The 17,452-nt window shown below is 46.8% G+C and overlaps 1 protein-coding gene and 1 long non-coding RNA gene across 3 annotated transcripts; one reads left to right on the top strand and one right to left on the bottom strand.

The window, feature by feature from the left end:
• Window positions 1-3,542: 3,542 nt before the first annotated feature.
• LOC133270521 (uncharacterized) lies at window positions 3,543-7,277 on the bottom strand. The gene is made up of 2 exons (XR_009743816.1): window positions 6,505-7,277; window positions 3,543-5,931 (listed from the first exon to the last, which is right to left on the bottom strand). It is a non-coding gene; the product is annotated as an uncharacterized LOC133270521 (long non-coding RNA).
• Window positions 7,278-12,477: 5,200 nt separating this feature from the next.
• On the top strand, window positions 12,478-16,755 carry METTL21A (methyltransferase 21A, HSPA lysine). 2 transcript variants are annotated; one of them, XM_061455760.1, is made up of 3 exons: window positions 12,478-12,627; window positions 14,167-14,278; window positions 15,322-16,755. In XM_061455760.1, exons 2-3 carry the CDS (start codon window positions 14,194-14,196, stop codon window positions 15,717-15,719), a joined length of 483 nt encoding a protein of 160 aa, XP_061311744.1. In that variant the 5' UTR covers window positions 12,478-12,627; window positions 14,167-14,193; the 3' UTR covers window positions 15,720-16,755. The 2 variants fall into 2 exon arrangements, with proteins under 2 accessions (XP_061311744.1, XP_061311733.1); XM_061455749.1 differs by lacking the exon at window positions 12,478-12,627 and adding an exon at window positions 12,729-12,983.
• The last annotated feature ends 697 nt before the right edge of the window (window positions 16,756-17,452 follow it).

The following is a 17,452-nucleotide window of genomic DNA, read 5'->3' as shown; positions in this document are numbered from 1 at the left end:
AAATAATAACAAAAAGCAATAATATGGTATAATAAACCAGACACGTGTATAAATAAATAATAATACTAGCAGTACCCTGCCTGCATGCTGTGTGTTGCCTCCACAGTGCTTATGTACAGCAGTCCAGGGAAGCTCAGTGCAGGATGTAGGCAGCCGTGCTGCTGCACTTGTTAGTTTAAAAGGCTGTTTGTGATCACACTGGCTCTTTACACCACCTAGCAGAGGTTTTCAAGAGCTCCTGGGTTGCTCTGGGGTGTTTTGCCCGCCTGTCCCCATGCATCCTAAGTGGGCAGCCCGTGCTTCCAGGTTCCAGGATGGGCTGGGGGCCGCAGCAGCCACCTGGGAGCTCTGTGATCAACTCTGATAACTTTCAGTACTTAAAAGGGGCCTGTAAGAAAGTTGGGGTGAGACATTTTAGCAGAGCCTGTTGTGACAGGATGAGGGGTGATGGTTTTAAACTAAAACAGGGCAGATTCCGGCTGGACGTGAGGAAGAATTTTTTTACAATGAGGGTGGTAAAACCCTGGCACAGGTTGCCCAGAGATGTCATGGATGCTCCATCCCTGCAGACATTCAAGGCCAGTCTGCATGTGGTTCTGAGCAACCTTATGCAGTTGAGGATGTGGCTGCTCGTTGCAGGGGGGTTGCACTAGGTGAGCTTTGAAGGTCCCTTCCAACCTGTTCTATGATTCTGCGATTTCATGACTTCAATGTCCCTCAAAGCAGTTGAGCATAAGCAATGCTGCTCGCTTATGGCTTACATTTGCTGCTCTGTGCGTTACCTGCATGCAGCCTGGGGATGAAACATTACATGTGGCCGCTGGGATTCCTGGGACTGTATAGAGAGCCTCCAGCACTGCTGCATTTTTGCTTGGTGAATCTTGGCTACCTGAGAGCTGCTCAGAGGACTGGAATGCTCAGATACACTCCAGGGAAGACAGATTAAAGGGCAAGATACCCAAAGGAGTCAGAGGCCCTGATAAACATGAACATAGGTCATTCTGCAATGGATCACCTCACTATCGCTACAGAAATTTAACTCTGGCTCCTGATAAGAAGAATGGCTCTGCAGAAGACTTAAGAACACACAAAGTATTACAAAACACTGCTATCATGCTGGCAGCTGTTCCAGAGATAGGTGGGCTTGGGGTTTTGCTCCATTTTGTAGGACAAATCCTAACATTGGCTCTCTCATGTGATCATGAGCACAGTTTTCGGACAAAACCATGGGTGGTTTCTTTGAAGGGAGGCAGTCACAGGTGCTGCATTTCTAGAATCTGTACAGCTTAATCCCAGGCACAATAAAGGGAAGAACTAAATGATTTATAATCTTCTATGAGGATTACTCCTTCAGACTGGTGAATTATACTTTCCCACTTCTGGCAAGTTCTCTAAACTGCGCTAGCTAAGCCTCTCTACACGCTGCTGACAGTCTGTAAAGCCTTGTTACTCCAGAGAAATCTGACCTCGCTGTGGATTACACGAGGGCCTCAGAGGAGATTTGCTTTCAGTGCTTTTTGAACCACTTCAGCCCAGCGTCCCTCCACAGCCTCTGTACTCTGCGTGGAACAAAGCTGTAGGACAGCGGGTCCTGCTCCCAGGTGTAGGAAGGATGGGACTTAACCATCCATCAGGACAGGAGACTCGCTTGAGTCAGGGAGGGAGAAAAGGGGCTTCATGCCAAACAGCCATGCAGAAGCCTGTGTTTTCTTCCCTCTGGCACTGCATCCGCTGATGTTTGGTGAGGATGGTGGGGAAGAGAAGAAAGGTGAAGAGTCAGTGTGGTTTAGTGAAGTAATTAATTCTCAAGCAGGAATAAGAGCTGGCTTGCATGGCACTATTTAATACAAACTGGGGTAATTTACCCTCTTGCCCCAGAAAAGCAGTTCCCTTACTTTTTTCACATGACTGGCTCTATGTTAAGAGTGGCAGTGCCTGAGCAAGCTGCACTCCTGCTGTACTCTGACCTTGTCCAGTGGCTCAACGCCGGCAGAGGAGAGCCTGCTCCATGTGGAGCGATGACAGGAATCACAGGCAAATTGGCACATCTCAGCCACACAGCCGTGATGCTGAGCATCCCATTCCTTATACTGTGTCCATCCTGTTCCCTGCAGCTGCACCAGCACATACGTTGGTGCTGCCTGTCTGTGGTGGAGCCGGGACCTCTGCTAAGCCTGTGCTTTGGAGCAGCCTCAGGGAGCCCATTGCCAAAGCTGTGGTTTTGGGCAGTGGAAAATCCTTGTTTAAGGATGCAGAAGCAGTGAGCATGAGTGGCTTACCAGGCAGCCGAGGGCCAGGGCCCAGCCGTTGAAGGCAGTAGCCAAAACGCCACATAATTGTCCCAATAGATGAAAAATGCTGGGAACGTGGAGTGGCTGGAGTATGCGACGTGGCTCTTTGCTATGTGGGCATGAAGGTTTTAGCTCTTCTGTGTTCCACAGGCTGAAGTTTCCCATGGGTCTCATACTTGTTCTCAGTGTGTAATGCTGCAAAGGGGAAGAGAGAAGGGCTGCTCTTCCCCCACGCTAGCGCTGTTGTGCAGCATCAGGGTTTATACAAACATGCAGAGGGAGGAAAGAAGTCAGTCTGCTTCCCTGTGCAGCCTTATTCATGTAGGTCTTAAGCAAGAGGAAGCTGACTTTAATCCCTGGAAATCACAGAAACAGCAAACTGTCCCACCTCCCCGTCATTCCAGAAGAATTTAAGCTTCCGCTTCCACATACCTCAGTACACCACTGAAGAGTATTTTTCCATATCCGTGCATGTTTGCCTGTAGCTGCAGCAATGAGGAATATTCATTCCCCCCTCCATTTTGGCAAATGAACTCTTAAAATCTTAATACTGGTCTGATTTATCAGGATGATATGACAAAACCTGTTGCTGTGCATATTTTCTGCAGAACCAGGTGATCCTGTTAATAGGAAAAGCCTGAGCAACACCCTGCAGAGATGAAACACATTATCTTTTATTCATGTAGCTTAGCACTCTATTGACTTACTGCTCCAGCAATATCCTGAATACCATCTATCATGATTTACTACTAGTCCTGTTTCTCTTCCTGTTTTCCATCTTGTCTTCCTACTGTTTTGCTTGATTTACCCTACTGAATCATCAGACAGCTTCCATTATAAAGGAATCAATTACTTTGATGTACAATGGGCAGCACACACCTAGTTCCACATTTTCCATAAGCAGGGTTTTTGGATGGCAGATCTTGGCAATATCAAATACATAAGCTGAAAATAGCTTAGTACAGACCATTGGGATTCAGCCCCTTTTTCCTGCTGCTCCAGGAAGAGAGGTCTGAGCCACGGGACCCTCAGTTGCTGCCCTTCTCTCAGAGCAGGGCACCCATTGGGCAGCACGCCCTCTCACAGATACCAAATACTGTGCTTTTACATAACCTGTTGCACTGAACTGTTTTCCAGTCTTCCAGAAGTGTTTCCCATTAGTTGCAGCATTCACCCCCCTCCTGGTTCCAGGGCTGTCCTGGTTCCCCAGGGCTGCGGCCAGGGAAGGGCAATTCCCAATGCAGATGATGGTGCAAGGGAGGTGGGTCAGTTTTATTGAGCTCTCCTGATTACAGGGCTGTCCCATAAAGATTACTAACTCCTGTTGCAGAGTAGCAATAAGATTGTCCCAGGTAACAGGGGAGAACTAGTGCTATTCCCAGGGAGGAGCAGAGGGTTACACTGGGAAGCAACAGTCCCACTGATGGCACCGCATGTCGTTTCTGCACCTTGCTTGGGAAGGACACTCCAGCTTCAAGTTGTAATGGGTGAAAACTGCCACAAAAGAGACTTGCAATTGATGGAAGTGTGTTTCATGGGTGTATTTGCTTGTTCTCTTTGAGCCAATGGCAGGCACTTGGGAAGAGGCCTGATCACAAGCTATGGCCTATTTGGAATGGGGCTTGAACCTGCATGTTTGCAGACAAAATTCAAACAAATCAGAAAGAACTCGTGTCATCCTCTGCACTGGGCAAACACTTCTTAAGATGGTGAAAGCTTTTTATTATGGGATGAGAACACAGTTTATTGCTCAGCTTTAAAAGCATGCAGTATTTGTAGTTTGGATTAGTGCTGAGCATTCATGCTCAATTAGCCTGATAGGGACTATGTTTAGTTTTATTTGAACACTGCCTTGGCGCTGCATTTGATTAGGATAGCGCAGGCAACGAGGGCACAGACCAAAGTCCTGGAGTTTAGGCAGGTGTGAGCCTCGAATGAAGGCATTCTGGGCTTTTTTAGTTTTTTCTCTTTTCCTGTTTCAGTTGCAGGTGACACCTAACAGGTTTCAGTCACTTAAGGGAAAGAAGGATCAGCACAAGGGTCGGAGTAACATCATTAGTGTCCTTACGTCTGTTCCTCACAAGCATCCTGCATCTTTCTCCCAGGGAGCAGAGAGGAGCAGAGTAGCTTTTGGCTTGTTCTGGCATTGTAGGTTTGCTTTCTTTTGATTTCAACCTGAATCTTGATTTTATGAAGATAAAAAGTAATTCTCAAAGAAAATGTGACCTACATGTAACCTACAAAGTAATAGCTCAAAGGTACTGACTGCCGAATGGATGCCAACATGTGTTAATGCTAGCGCAGATGGGAGTTTATAAATTTGGTACTTAGTGTCACTATTCCCTGAAGAGAGCAAGTTTGTCATACAGCCTTCATTCCTCCACCATGGGATGGCTCATGTTTAACATCTAATAATGCATGGTGGGGAGAGAGTGTGTTTGCTTGAATTTTCACAACACAGAAAGCAACTTTTCAAACTGTGGGAACCGAGTCACAATTTAAGCCCTCTGGGGAAGCTGCTGTAATTGTAAGGAGAACTCCACACAGACCGTAAGGAAAGCCAGGCAGGACCCTGAAACAAAACCGAAGTCAGGTTGTGATGACAGCTGAAGGAGGAGCAACCTTTATGTCTGAGATGCAGAGATGGAAAAGACCCATGATTTATTCTGAAATACAAAGGACCAGATTAAGTCCTGATGTGCATCTAAGGAAGTCAAAGGAGCTATACCAGCAAGGAACTGTATCCCTGCCAGCTACTGACTGCAGCTTCTGGGCTGTAAGCTTAAGTAGATGTATAATTATTTGAAGGGTGCATAATAACTGAAGACTGCCAGGCTTGACAGGACTAATGTTAGTGCTACCAGCTGTGTTTTGGCTTGTGGGCTTACAGGGGAAGATAATTGTCTCTTTACTTGGCCTGTTTGCCCTGTACATGTAAGCCGCTGTCTGCTTGTGTTCAAAGAAGCTCCACTTCTCAGACAAGTCTTTACATTTCCTGTGATGGTTACTTGCAGGTAGATTTGTGCATTTTTTTATTTAACCCCCTCCCTGAAAGCTTAGAATTTACATTCATAAACACACAACCCTGTAGTCCCTTGCTTCATAATGCAAAACCAGGCCTCCCTTCATCCGTGAGCAGTATCCCTGAGAGGAGATGTCTGAAACCATAGTTACCAGCTCCTAACTGAATAACAACTCTTGAAAAATTCCCAAATCCAAGGGAATTTTTCTTCTTGACTACACCAACTGCAACATGAAGCGGAGTCTCCTAACATGCTAGGAATGAAATTGCACGATTTTCCACAACCATCCAGCTTCACAGTCACCATCAGTCCCAGAAATGGAGAGTAGCTCCTTGCAAATGTTCAGTTGTGCTTCACTAGACCAAGAATCTTAAATCCTGTAAATTCTGCTGTTATCTGCACCTTGACTTAGGGCTGTACATGCCTCTCCAAGGCCATGTGCATCCTTGCTTGTCTGCAGGGCGATAACACCAGCTCTGTGATGTGTTGCGTTCAATTCCTCTCTTCTTAGAAAGTGTCCCAGCTGTGGGAGAAGGAGTGCTTTCTGATCTTCCTCTGAAGCAGCCTATGGATAACTTGGAGAAGAGCCAGGACTTTGTCTTTTCCTGGAAATGTAGCTGCAGGAAGAATGAATCACCAGGTTGAACCTGTATAACCAGCTGCAAACAAAAGCTCAGACTTCTGTGTCTCACTGTTACAAATAATGGGGGGAAAAATAGGCATCCTGTTTTGAAATCCACCACCAGCTGACAGGACAAAAATACTGCATGCCTGATCGTCTTTTGAAGCTGATAAGTAACATAAGACTATGGCCATTTAAGGGAAAAAGCTTGAAGCAAAACAATAGTTAGGGAAATAGTAAATCCGAATGTTTTGGAGGAAACAGAATAACCAGTGAGGTTGTTCAGAACACACAAGATGGAGTTTTAGTAGCCCTACATTTTCATGCTTTAAAATCTTCTGTACTACCCTTGGCTAGTAGTGAGTCATGCAAATCAGGGCCAGGAGCCTCTGTTTCATAGCATAAGGAGACTGCAGTGCTCGTGTCATTGATTAAATCCGTCCTTTGCCTCTGCAGCAACCTAAGATGTCATTACAGGCAATGCAGAGGCTTCTTGCTAGCATGCGAGCATCTGGATCACTGCAGGGATACCAACAGCACAGACATGTGGGAGTTAATGTTTCTTTACCTTAGCTTCTCTTTTCTGATCCAACTTCATTTTGTTTTAAGGCAAAATAAAACCAGCTTCACAGTTATCAAAGGCTAAGGTAGAGTTAATGGAGACTTAGTTCCTGAGGAGAGAATTTGAGATGGGCTGAAGCCAAGAAAAATAGAAGCCTGCAAAGATGTACTTTGTATGCTCTTGGACAGAAGGTTGGCAGAACTACTGTTCTGATGTACCAAGCGTTAGAAACTGCAGGTCATGGGTATAAATTTCCTATGAGGAAAAGGAAAATACTTTCCAGTATTTTAACACAAACATTAATATGAGTGTGTAACTTCATTCAGAAGCACCAAATTGCATGCATAAGCCCTGCAGTAAGTTTGTTTAGGGTAAACTTCTAAAGGTTTAATTCCAACCCTGGGACACCAAAGCCTGCAAGGCGGCTCCTGAGGAGCCCTTTCTGTTAGCTTTGAAATTGCTTAGGCTTGACTTTTCCTCCTCATCCATTGTCTTTCTTTCTAAGGAGCAGAAAAGAGAAACACTGCCAATACCATTGCAAATAACACTAAAATCTCCATGTTTTTCTAAACTTGGATCTTCATGGTTTTAAAAAGATAAGCTCTGCATTGAGGCAGATGCTTTTGTATCTATATGAATGCTGTAGCTGTTGTTTGCCTGTCTATATAATTGCTTTTAAATTGTTTTAATTTAGCTGTTGTTAACAAGTTTTAAATTAATACAGTGCATTGCTTGCACTGTAATTTCCCCTCCAATTATCTAACATGGCTCCTATAAAGCAAATCTGGCCACCTAACGTTAAGCCTGTAGAGCCACAATCAGACCCCATCCACACTCAGTGTTTTGCAGCATTTTTCCCCTCCCCAGTATCCCACATGCACATGCCAGACACACAAGTTACCCTGGAATGCAACCACCTGCAAGGAGCACAGAAGCTGCTGGGAGAGGAGGGCAATCAGAGCACCGTGCTGCCATTTCCACACCTCTGCCCTGTGCCCACAGTTCCCACAGTAGAAACGCTGGAGCAGCCCTGCCCAGTGTGCAGTGATGCCTGTTCATGCATCTGTCTCCCTGCAGCGAGTTCAGGACTCTCCTGTCACAAGACCTGGCACACGTTTCCCCGTGGCCTAGAACTCCAGCAGCTGGAGACATGGGTAAGGCTGCAGGTCTGCAAAGAAGAGCTTACTCATTTAGCTTTTTGTTCCTTAATTAAAGCTTCAGAATAATGTCAGCTTTCAGACCTGCAAGGCCTTCGAGAGATCAGTCACAGAATTCCACTAAAAGCAAAGTGATCTTTCTGTAACAAGACATCTTAATAAATGTGGTGATTACGGATGACAGCTTATCAAGAGGTGAGGTTGAAGGCGTGAATGTAATGTTACTGACGGGATCTTCTCCCTCTTCAGAGGGTCCAGAAACTTCCTGCATTTCAGCTCAAGCACTTACAAAATTATACATCTTTGTACTTTTGATCATTACTTCCACTGCTTAATGTAACTCTGCATGTAAAGGAAATGACATGCTAGATCAGACCATACATTTGTTTCAATACTAAACATTTCTTGCAAGGATCTTGCTGAAGCAGCAAGTTATAAAAGGTCTACTGATAACCCATAACTTTCTGCAGAAACTGAAGGTTTTATTTGTAGTTCACCCCATTGTTTTTAAAGCTGATCCAGATCACTTCAAGATGAGGCTGTCTTCAGTCTGTAACTGCAAGCCATCATCAGCCAAATTAATCTCTGGTTTATTTCCTTTGTATTTAACAGCATGTGATTTACCGCCCCATCTATCCCAGTGGTGTGGACAATCTGGAAGCTACTGCTGAAGACAAAACTGTAAGAATTGTTTCATCTTTTCACTACTAGTCATTTGAATGGCCACTTAATGGTGACACTTTGGGAGAAAGACTGCTTTCGTTTCTGGGTTTCCTGCCAAGCTTTGTGTTAGCTGGTGTTGGTTTGGTTGATGAAAGCTCTTAGCAAAATAGATGCTTGTCCAAACTTTACTTCAAAGAGACGTTTTTCATATTTCACTGGAATGACAACCAGAAGTAGCTGCTATTTATTTAGAGAGGAAAGGACTGAATGTGTACGACCAGAAGTTTCGACACCAATGTAGAACAGAACCATTTGGAATGAGGCGTTGCTGACAGAGGGTTATCAACGACACAGGTTTCTAGATGTAGTTTAAAAAAAAGGTAAGAATCAGATTGTTTCTATTTATACCTGCCTTTGCCTTGGTAACCAGAGACTGCGTGAGGGATGCAGCATCTTCCCCACATCATAGATGGCTCCAAAATCCATGCGCAGCCATGCAGTGTTACATGCATTGGCTGCACAACTATCACAAGAACTGTCACGTTCATTTCTAACAGAGGATTTTAAATATTAAGAAGGACAGAGAAGATTTCAGAAAGGAAGGTATATTAGTACAGCTTCACAATAATCTGCTCTCATTTCTGTCTTATCTACTTGATTCTTTGATCTTCTAAGTAATACAAGGACCATTGCTCTTAAACACTTTTTCTTAACTATCCCAAGCAGCTTACCTGCATCTGAAGTAGCAGGATTTACTTATAATTTGACACATTATGCTGGCCCTATCAAGTAGCTGAATGAGGTAAGAACAGACTTGAATTGGTGTTTCCTTACACTTTTCTTGCTTACCTTATAATCAGCTGTTTCCTACTTTACAAGTTTATCTGCAGCTTAGGTGTCCTTACAGCCTTCTGCAGTGTTTAAAAGCTGAATCAGGCTATGTTCTTGCACCTTTACTGTTGTGCTAAGCTCTAGCCCTGCTGGGAGAAAAAGCATTTCAGTTCTGGGCAACTGTTTTAGCCATAATTCTTTGTTGTTGCATCTTCCTTATCCTTTTACTGTCAGGATGGGTGGAAGAAACCAAGTGTCTTTCTCTACCACAATAATACCCGGGTACTGTGTCTTCTTGGAAAATGGATATGGAAATAGGAAAAGCAGGTAAATATAGGCTTGGAATGAATACGGGGAATCAGGGCCCTTACTGAACTTCTAGTGGACCTGCTTCATTTCTAATAGCTTCACTACTCAGTTATGATCTGGAAAGTTATTTCTGATCTCTTGTCTGAGGCTCGTGGAAGTCAGCGCTAAAGTAACATTAGCAGGGAAGATGGGGAAAATACTTCTGGGAAGCAGGGCAGGATTGGTAGGGAACTTGCTGGGCTCCAAAGATACTCAGGGATCTCTGACTTAGAAAAACATGCTCTTGGGATAAAAGCACTCCCTGCAGTACCATCTTTGGGAACAAATGTACACATTTTCACATGCAGTCTTTTTTCACTCTGGCTGCTATTCAGCCAGACCCTTGCTCTTATGAAATAATGTAGGGAAGACACCTGATGGGGGAGAATGAGTAGGGGCAGTGGGGGGCAGTTTGGAGCACTGGAGCCCTGCTACACTCCACATCTCACTTGGAGATCTCAGGCCTGGCACATAGTACAGGAGATGTGGGCAAAAGCTTTGTGCCATTTGAGAGTTTCCCTCCATTTACATGGTGGTTGTAGTTTAGGCACAGCATAAGAGACTCAAAACTCATCCAAGCAGAGTTCTCATGTCAGGTATAATCATTCCCATTGCTTTTCCCACACTGCCCATATAAATAATTAAAAAAATCATTGAGATAATAGCACAAGCAGTTTCAAACTCTCCAAAGCAGCACTAGTGGCAAGGGAGCAGCACTTTAGGACATAAACCCACAGTAAGCTGAATCATCGCACCCGCTCTGGCATGTTTATTTGGAGAAATCTGAGTTGCCATTAGACAAGTATGAACTGGTTTGGGGCAAGTGAAATTCTGGTTTCCGTTCCCTTACAGTAGCAGAACCCTAAAAACAAGCTTTAGTTCCTGCTACCCCTGCTGTAGGAGGAGCCTGTAATGCTCCTCCACAAAGCCTTTCATGCATCATGAGCCACTGTGTTGAAATCAACAGCCTTTAGATGTAGCCACATTTGCATTTGTGTGCCAGCCAGATTTGCTGCTCCCTGTGGGAAAGAGTGGGGAGGATTTCTGGAGCTGTTTATGCTCCCCAGCACTGAGGGCTGGCTGGTCTTGCTGCATTGGTGATGCCATTGGGAGCTGCCAAGCCACACAGCCACTGGAGATGGATGCAGGGAAGACATGCTGCTCCCCTGTCGAGGTCCCCTGTGTGTGGCCCCCACAAATGAAGCCTAGCTCCAATCAGGGGCTGAGGAGCATGGCTGGGAGCCCTGTGCCTTTCTGTGGAGTACCTGCAGCAACGCCTCCAGGCAGCCAGGGAGCTGCCAGGACACTTCCCGGTCCTCCTGCGGCCTTTAGCCACCTTGGAGCAAGTTCAAGTTAACTGGAGATGAAGACACACAAAGGAGAGGTGCATTGTGTTGTTCTGCCAAACAAGAGATTAAAACGAGCCAAAGGTGAAGAAAAACCCATGCACAAACAATGCTGCAGGAGCAGCACCACTGCCGCCACACCACCCGCCAAGAACAACTTCAGCTTTACTGACGTGGTCAGTGCACAAGTATCAGTATCCCATGGACAGTGGGATTGAGTGCACCCTCAGCAAGTTTGCCGATGACACCAAGCTGTGTGGTTGGGTTGATATGCTGGAGGGAAGGAATGCCATCCAGAGGGACCTTGACACACCTGTGAGGTGGGCTGGTGCCAACCTCATGTTTAACCATGCCAAGTGCAAGGTCCTACACCTGGGTCGGAGCAATCCCAGGCACAGCTACAGGTTGGGCAGAGAAGAGATTCAGAGCAGCCCTGAGGAGAAGGACCTGGGGGAGTTGGTTGATGAGAAAATGAACATGAGCCGGCTTCAGTGTGTGCTTGCAGCCCAGAAAGCCAACCGTATCCTGGGCTGCATCAAAAGGAGCGTGACCAGCAGGTTGAAGGAGGTGATCCTGCCCCTCTGCTCTCCTCTTGTGAGACCTCACCTGGAGTATTGTGTGCAGTTCTGGTGTCCTCAACATAAAAAGGACATGGAACTGTTGGAACAAGTCCAGAGAAGGGCCACGAGGATGATCAGGGGACTGGAGCACCTCCCGTATGAAGACAGGCTGAGGAAGTTGGGGCTGTTCAGCCTGGAGAAGAGAAGGCTGCGTGGAGACCTCATAGCAGCCTTCCAGTATCTGAAAGGGGCCTATAGGGATGCTGGGGAGGGACTCTTCATTAGGAACTGTAGTGACAGGACAAGGGGTAATGGGTTAAAACTTAAACAGGGGAAGTTTAGATTGGATATAAGGAAGAAGTTCTTTACTGTGAGGGTGGTGAGGCACTGGAATGGGTTGCCCAGGGAGGTTGTGAATGCTCCATCCCTGGTGGTGTTCAAGGCCAGGTTGGACAGAGCCTTGGGTGACTTGGTTTAGTGTGAGGTGTCCCTGCCCATGGCAGGGGGGTTGGAACTTGATGATCTTAAGGTCCTTTCCAACCCTAACTATTCTGTGGTTCTATGAGTCTATGATTCTATGAGCGTTTCTACGACAGGTACCCAGCTATTGAGGGACCGCTTCCAGTCTGGCTATGCGCACTTGCAGACACAACGTTCACCATGCTTGCAGTAGCGGACGAGGCCAGTGGGCTGGACAAACACCTTTCCTGGGCACTAACTTCCAGAAACCCCTGCAACAAAAGCCACGGGCTGGCACCGCAGAGAGGCAGCAGACGTCCCGCGTCCCGCAGGGTGTTTCGCATCTCATACCTTTCTGTATGGCACGTAGCTCTCAAAATGCAGCCCCAGCCTCCTGCAGGAAGCAGTGCCGTGCTTTTTCCCTTTGGGATACTGCAGCCCTTGCCGAGCCAGCGGCTGCTCGGTGCCATGCTGCACGCTGCTGAGGCTGTGCCGTCCCGCACCTGCCCCGGGCCATGCTGACAGCCACGGCTTGCGTTCTACCCCGTCCTCGCTCCTTCTCCCGCCGCTGCTGAGGGCAGGAGCTCTCCGGAGACCTCCCACCCCGGGCCTCATCCCTCTTTATCCGTGACCGGATCGCCCTGCGCCCGCCGGCCGCGCCGCCACTCGGCGGCTGGGAGGCGGCCGGGGGAGGTCGCACCCGCTCCAGGCCAAGGCGCCGGGGGCCGGCTCGAGAGCTCCGCGGCGCCTGCGGGGCTGCCACGCGTGAGTAGCGGGCGGGCCGGGCGGCGAGGGACCGGGCCCAGCGCCTAGCCCGGCCCTTCCTGCTCTCGGCTCGGCCTCGGGCGCCAGCGCGGGCTGCAACGGGCCCAGACACGCCGAGGAGCAACGTGGCCGCGGCCCGCCGGGCGCGGAGGCCGCGGTGAAGCCGCGGGCGCTGGGGCCGCGGCCGCCGGGCCCCGCGAGGCCGCGGGATGGCCTTGGTCCCCTACGAGGAGGGCGCGGGCTGGGTAGCGCGGCAGCTGCACAGCCCTTCGGCCACATACCGCTTCGTCAGCCGCACCATCCGCATCAAGCAGGACTGGCGGCGGCTCGGGGTGGCGGCCGTGGTCTGGGATGCGGTAGGTGTTCGCACCGAGACAAGCGTTTCTGTACTGATGGCTTCCCATAGCGCTTGCCCCGGCTTTCAGAATCACCTTATAAAACTATTCAATGTTGTATTGCTAAGGGAAGTCTTCCCCTCCCTTTCTCCGCTTTCTCACTCCCCCCCCCCCCCTTTCTTTTTTTCACCAGAAGTTGGTATTTTTACCCTTTTTCCCCTCATAAGAGATCCTGGAGGACTTTAAGGGAAACAGGACACCCAAACCCCTGCATGCCCAGTGCCCGATACGGAAAATACTCTTGATAACTCACAGAACTCTCACCTGTCAGTCAACAGCGGCCCATAGTGTTCCCTTAATGCCCTTCAGAGCACAGCACTGCTGCTTGTAGCGTCAAGGACTGCTGATAGGCGTTATCTTGGGGATAAGAGCCTTCCAGAACAGAGGGGTTTGTGGCTGGTCCAGGTTTGCGGGGCAGTCCATTGTGGTACCGCTGTAACAGTCATGGGCTCCCATCGGTCTGGTCTCTGTCCACACACAGGTTACACTTTTACCTTTGGTTTTAAAGAACAAGCATAATTTTAGCAACCTCCTGGTATGAATTGGTGCACAGGGCTGGTGGTGTTTCCTAATGTTGGCTTTGACAGAACTTGCTATGGAGAGAGCTCCCTATCAAGTAAAACACAACACATTAGATGCAAACAGATAGAAGTTTACTTTGTTCTGTTTGTTTGCTTCCTTACAAACAGAAGTTGTGATACTTTACTTTCCCTGTGTCCTTCCTGACGTTGTGCCTATATTGTGCAGAAACCTCTTGAAATACAGTGCAAGATACTATGAAGCCTTCTCCTGGACTTCTGCAATTCTGCCTTCATTGACCAGTGTTTGACGCTCCCAGCTTTTCCTTTCCAAATACAGCTCTCTCTGCCTCCTGTTACATTTGGGGATTCATAAAGCAGTGCTTCCACATCTGAGTTGTAGCCTCTGTGGCTCTTTTTTCCTTTTGCCTATAAGAGTCTTCTGTAAAGCTCATAAAAAAGGCTGCACATGCACGCAGGAGGCAGAGAGGGGCTGAACAGTCTTGCTGCAGACCTGAAGTGCCTGACTCTTCCCATAACCTTCTCTCTCAGTATAAATCGGAAATGCTGTGTTTAGTGTGACTGAAATGAGCCCTGTGCTTAATTGCCTTTGTCTCTTGGCTTAGGCTGTTGTCCTGTGTGCTTATCTGGAGATGGGAGGCATTGATCTCAGGGATCGGTCTGTGATTGAACTGGGAGCTGGAACTGGATTGCTGGGAATAGTGGCCACGTTATTAGGTAAGGGCTTTTCTGTTTGCTTGCTTAAAGCAATTTACAAGTGTACTCAAACTGACACTTTCGCGTCTACATGCATGGGACAGAAGTTAGCACCAAAGCTACATATGTGAACTGTGATGTTTCCTGTCTGAGTCATCTTCCTTTCTTGTTAGACTTCAGAGCCTGCTGCATTGTTTATTGTAGAGATGGTGCCACCGCAGTTTACTTTATGGTGGGACCCTGTTGGGGCGGATGCCTGTTACCATGGTACTTGGCTCAGCAGCATTCAGTTCCACAGCCATTCTCCCCCAGGGAACAAGTGCTGTGCTTGTCTTCCACTTGTCCTTGTATGCAGCACAGATAAAGCTACAGAAAGAAACCACTCTCTGAGCTTGTGTAAGCCTTGTTAGCCTATCTTGCAGACAGGAAAACCAAGGTCTGGAGAAATAAAGTGATCTGCCTGTAATCTGCCTGTGGCTGAAGCAGGGACTGGGCACTAACTTGTGCTGACTGTCCCAGGCTGACTTTGTAATTCCAAGCTCTAGTGGCTGTGGAAAGTGCCTACTGAAATAAAAAAAGCAAAGCAGTTTGACACAATACAGTGATGCTGTGCAAATATCACACAGGCGTAACTTTTGTCTGACCTGTGAAACAGGCTCTCTAGACACCTCTCTCCTACTGAACAAATACAGAATTGGAGCTGGTTAATCTTAACAATCCCTGTAATTTACTCTGTTGTCACCTATGGAAAGGCAGAAAGTAACTCCTGTACTTTCACGCACGAAGAAAAAGCTCCAGAAAATACTTTTTGCTCCTGAAAACTTGATCTTCATGTGCAGTACACCTTACATTCTTAAGTGACTGATGAAGGGTAGGATGTACGTAGACAGTGGTCTTTTTGCTTGTTTTGTTCTTTTATTTGTTTGGTTTTAATCAGGCAACTCAGGGGAGTTGTTAATGTTTAACAGGAAGAGCGAGCCTGCTTGACTTTGAGCATTGTAGTTCAAATGCTGTGTTTATGGACATGGACTATCTTTGAGGTGTATACTTCTGTACCACTTTAGGTGCCCATGTCACCATCACAGACAGGGCAGCAGCACTGGAGTTCCTGGAGTCAAATGTTGAGGCTAACTTACCTTCTGAACTACGTCCGAGAGCTGTGGTGAAGGAACTGACTTGGGGAAGAGACCTGGATAAGTTCCCCTCAGGAGCATTTGACTTCATCCTGGGTGCGGACATCGTTTATCTGGAGGAAACTTTTGCAGAGCTGCTGCAGACACTGGAGCACTTGTGCTCAGAGCAAACTGTGATTCTTCTTTCCTGCCGCATCCGCTATGAACGGGATCACAGATTCTTGAGGATGCTGAGAGGCTGTTTCTCTGTATCTGAGGTCCACTATGATTCCAGTAAGGAGGTTCATATCTACAAAGCACAGAGGGGTAGTCACAAGGATGACTTTTGACTCTGTGCTTTGTTCGTAAACCACTAATGCTGTTCAATCCTCCCCTTATTTCTACTTGATATACTTGTTCCTGAGCATGTAATTGCAATTGTGTTATTTCACTGGCTTCTTGTTCTGATGGTCTTGTCTGATCATTTGATCTGATACAGCAAGGATTGTATTTCTGCTTATTGAATCTCTGCTTCATTTCTCGGTAGAGTTGTATAGGGTCTTCCACTGACTTTTTATCAAATGTAATGTTTGAAACTGATGTAAGTTGCAGAAATCTCCAGGCATCAAAAAAAAGTCATAAAAAGATTTGTTTAAAAATCAAACCACACTCAATTTCTGTGGGAAGCCTCAAAAGAAATTAGAGTGGGGGGTTTTCCCCGTATCACTTCCTTAACTCTTGAAAAGTAGAAGTGGATAAAATATATAAACTAAGACATGAGCTCTAAATGCTCTAACACTTTAGGTATTCTATAAGTTGAAGGTTGTGGTTAAAGAAGCTACTTAAGGGAAAAACCAACAAAGGCAGCTGCTATAAAGTGGTTCTGTTGCTGTCACTGCTGAACTGAAGAGGCATAGGGAAACAAAGAACAAGATCGGGGTGTGTGTGTAAATCAGTATTGCAGAGTAAACCAACTTAGAAATCAGTGGTGTTTTTACCTGACTTGTAAGCATGGAGGCTGTGCCTGCAGTACCAAAGCAGTCATAGGTCTTGAGTTGTCCCTACCAAGAAACCTTGCTTTCATACAGATCAAGGCTCCTTTAAGCATATACACATGTGCATGTGCCAGCACAGAAAGTGAAACAAGGAGACACAAACTGTTCTTTAAATATCAAATCAATCGTTGATTCGCAAAGTACTGTTAAATCATGTTCTGTCTGCCTCTGTGGCTCACTGTCTCCAAGAGCTGTTATTTAGGAGCATAGGGTGCTGCTGTAAAGATTTTGTAACTGGGGAGTACCTACTCTTGTATTACTTGGGAGCAGTGTCTAGATGTCTGTGTGCTTTCTGGGCACAGTATTCTAAGTAAATGATCTCATACCTTGAGCTTGTGAAAACACCTCTGTGTTTATTCCACAAGAGAAATGCTGCAACCTGGAATCTGGCTCACACCAGCAGCAGACTTCCTTCTTTCTAGTGGTGAAAGAAGGGACCTGGTGAAAACAGTGGGCCAACAGAAGATGGCTACACTTCTAAATGCAGGAATTGCTATAGTACCTTTTCCTTTGGTGGATGTGGAACTTCTTTAAACTTAACTTACAAAGCCCCAGGTTAGGTTCAGGCTTTAAGGATCTGCCTGTCTTTGTCAGTGGCAACAGCAAACACCAACAGTTGCTTTGGATCACGGACATCAGAAGCTCTTTATCACTTCTGCTTCCATCAAACTTCCAGCTGGCAAACATGCAGAGGGTCTATGGTCCAGAAGTGATGTGCAGACTGTAATATGGAAATGACACCATTCATCATTACAGCTCATGAATAAGGCCCGAAGATCTTGTGCTTCATCCCTGCTGTGTCTCCCGTGTGTTTTCAGCTAAGTTTCTTGCTTGGCTCTGGACTTGGCTCTGGGCTTGGCCTGCAGAGAGTTGCTGCTCTTAACACTTGCTTACAACAGTATCCTTAGAAGCCACATGGTGTCACTAGAACAGTACTTACGCAGCTGGCTGGGGCTTTGCAGTCTGAAACTAGCCTTGAAGTCCCTGTGAGGGAAGGAAGACAGCAGCTTTAATTAAAACCAGAACAT

The sequence above is a fragment of the Pezoporus flaviventris genome, unplaced genomic scaffold (genome assembly GCF_033815535.1).
Source record: "Pezoporus flaviventris isolate CSIRO_AGI_PZ_B2104156 unplaced genomic scaffold, CSIRO_AGI_Pfla_v1 ptg000001l, whole genome shotgun sequence".
Lineage (NCBI taxonomy): Eukaryota > Metazoa > Chordata > Aves > Psittaciformes > Psittacidae > Pezoporus > Pezoporus flaviventris.
The sequence above is the reverse complement of the archived record's forward strand: the minus strand, read 5'-3'. Positions and strand labels throughout refer to the sequence as shown.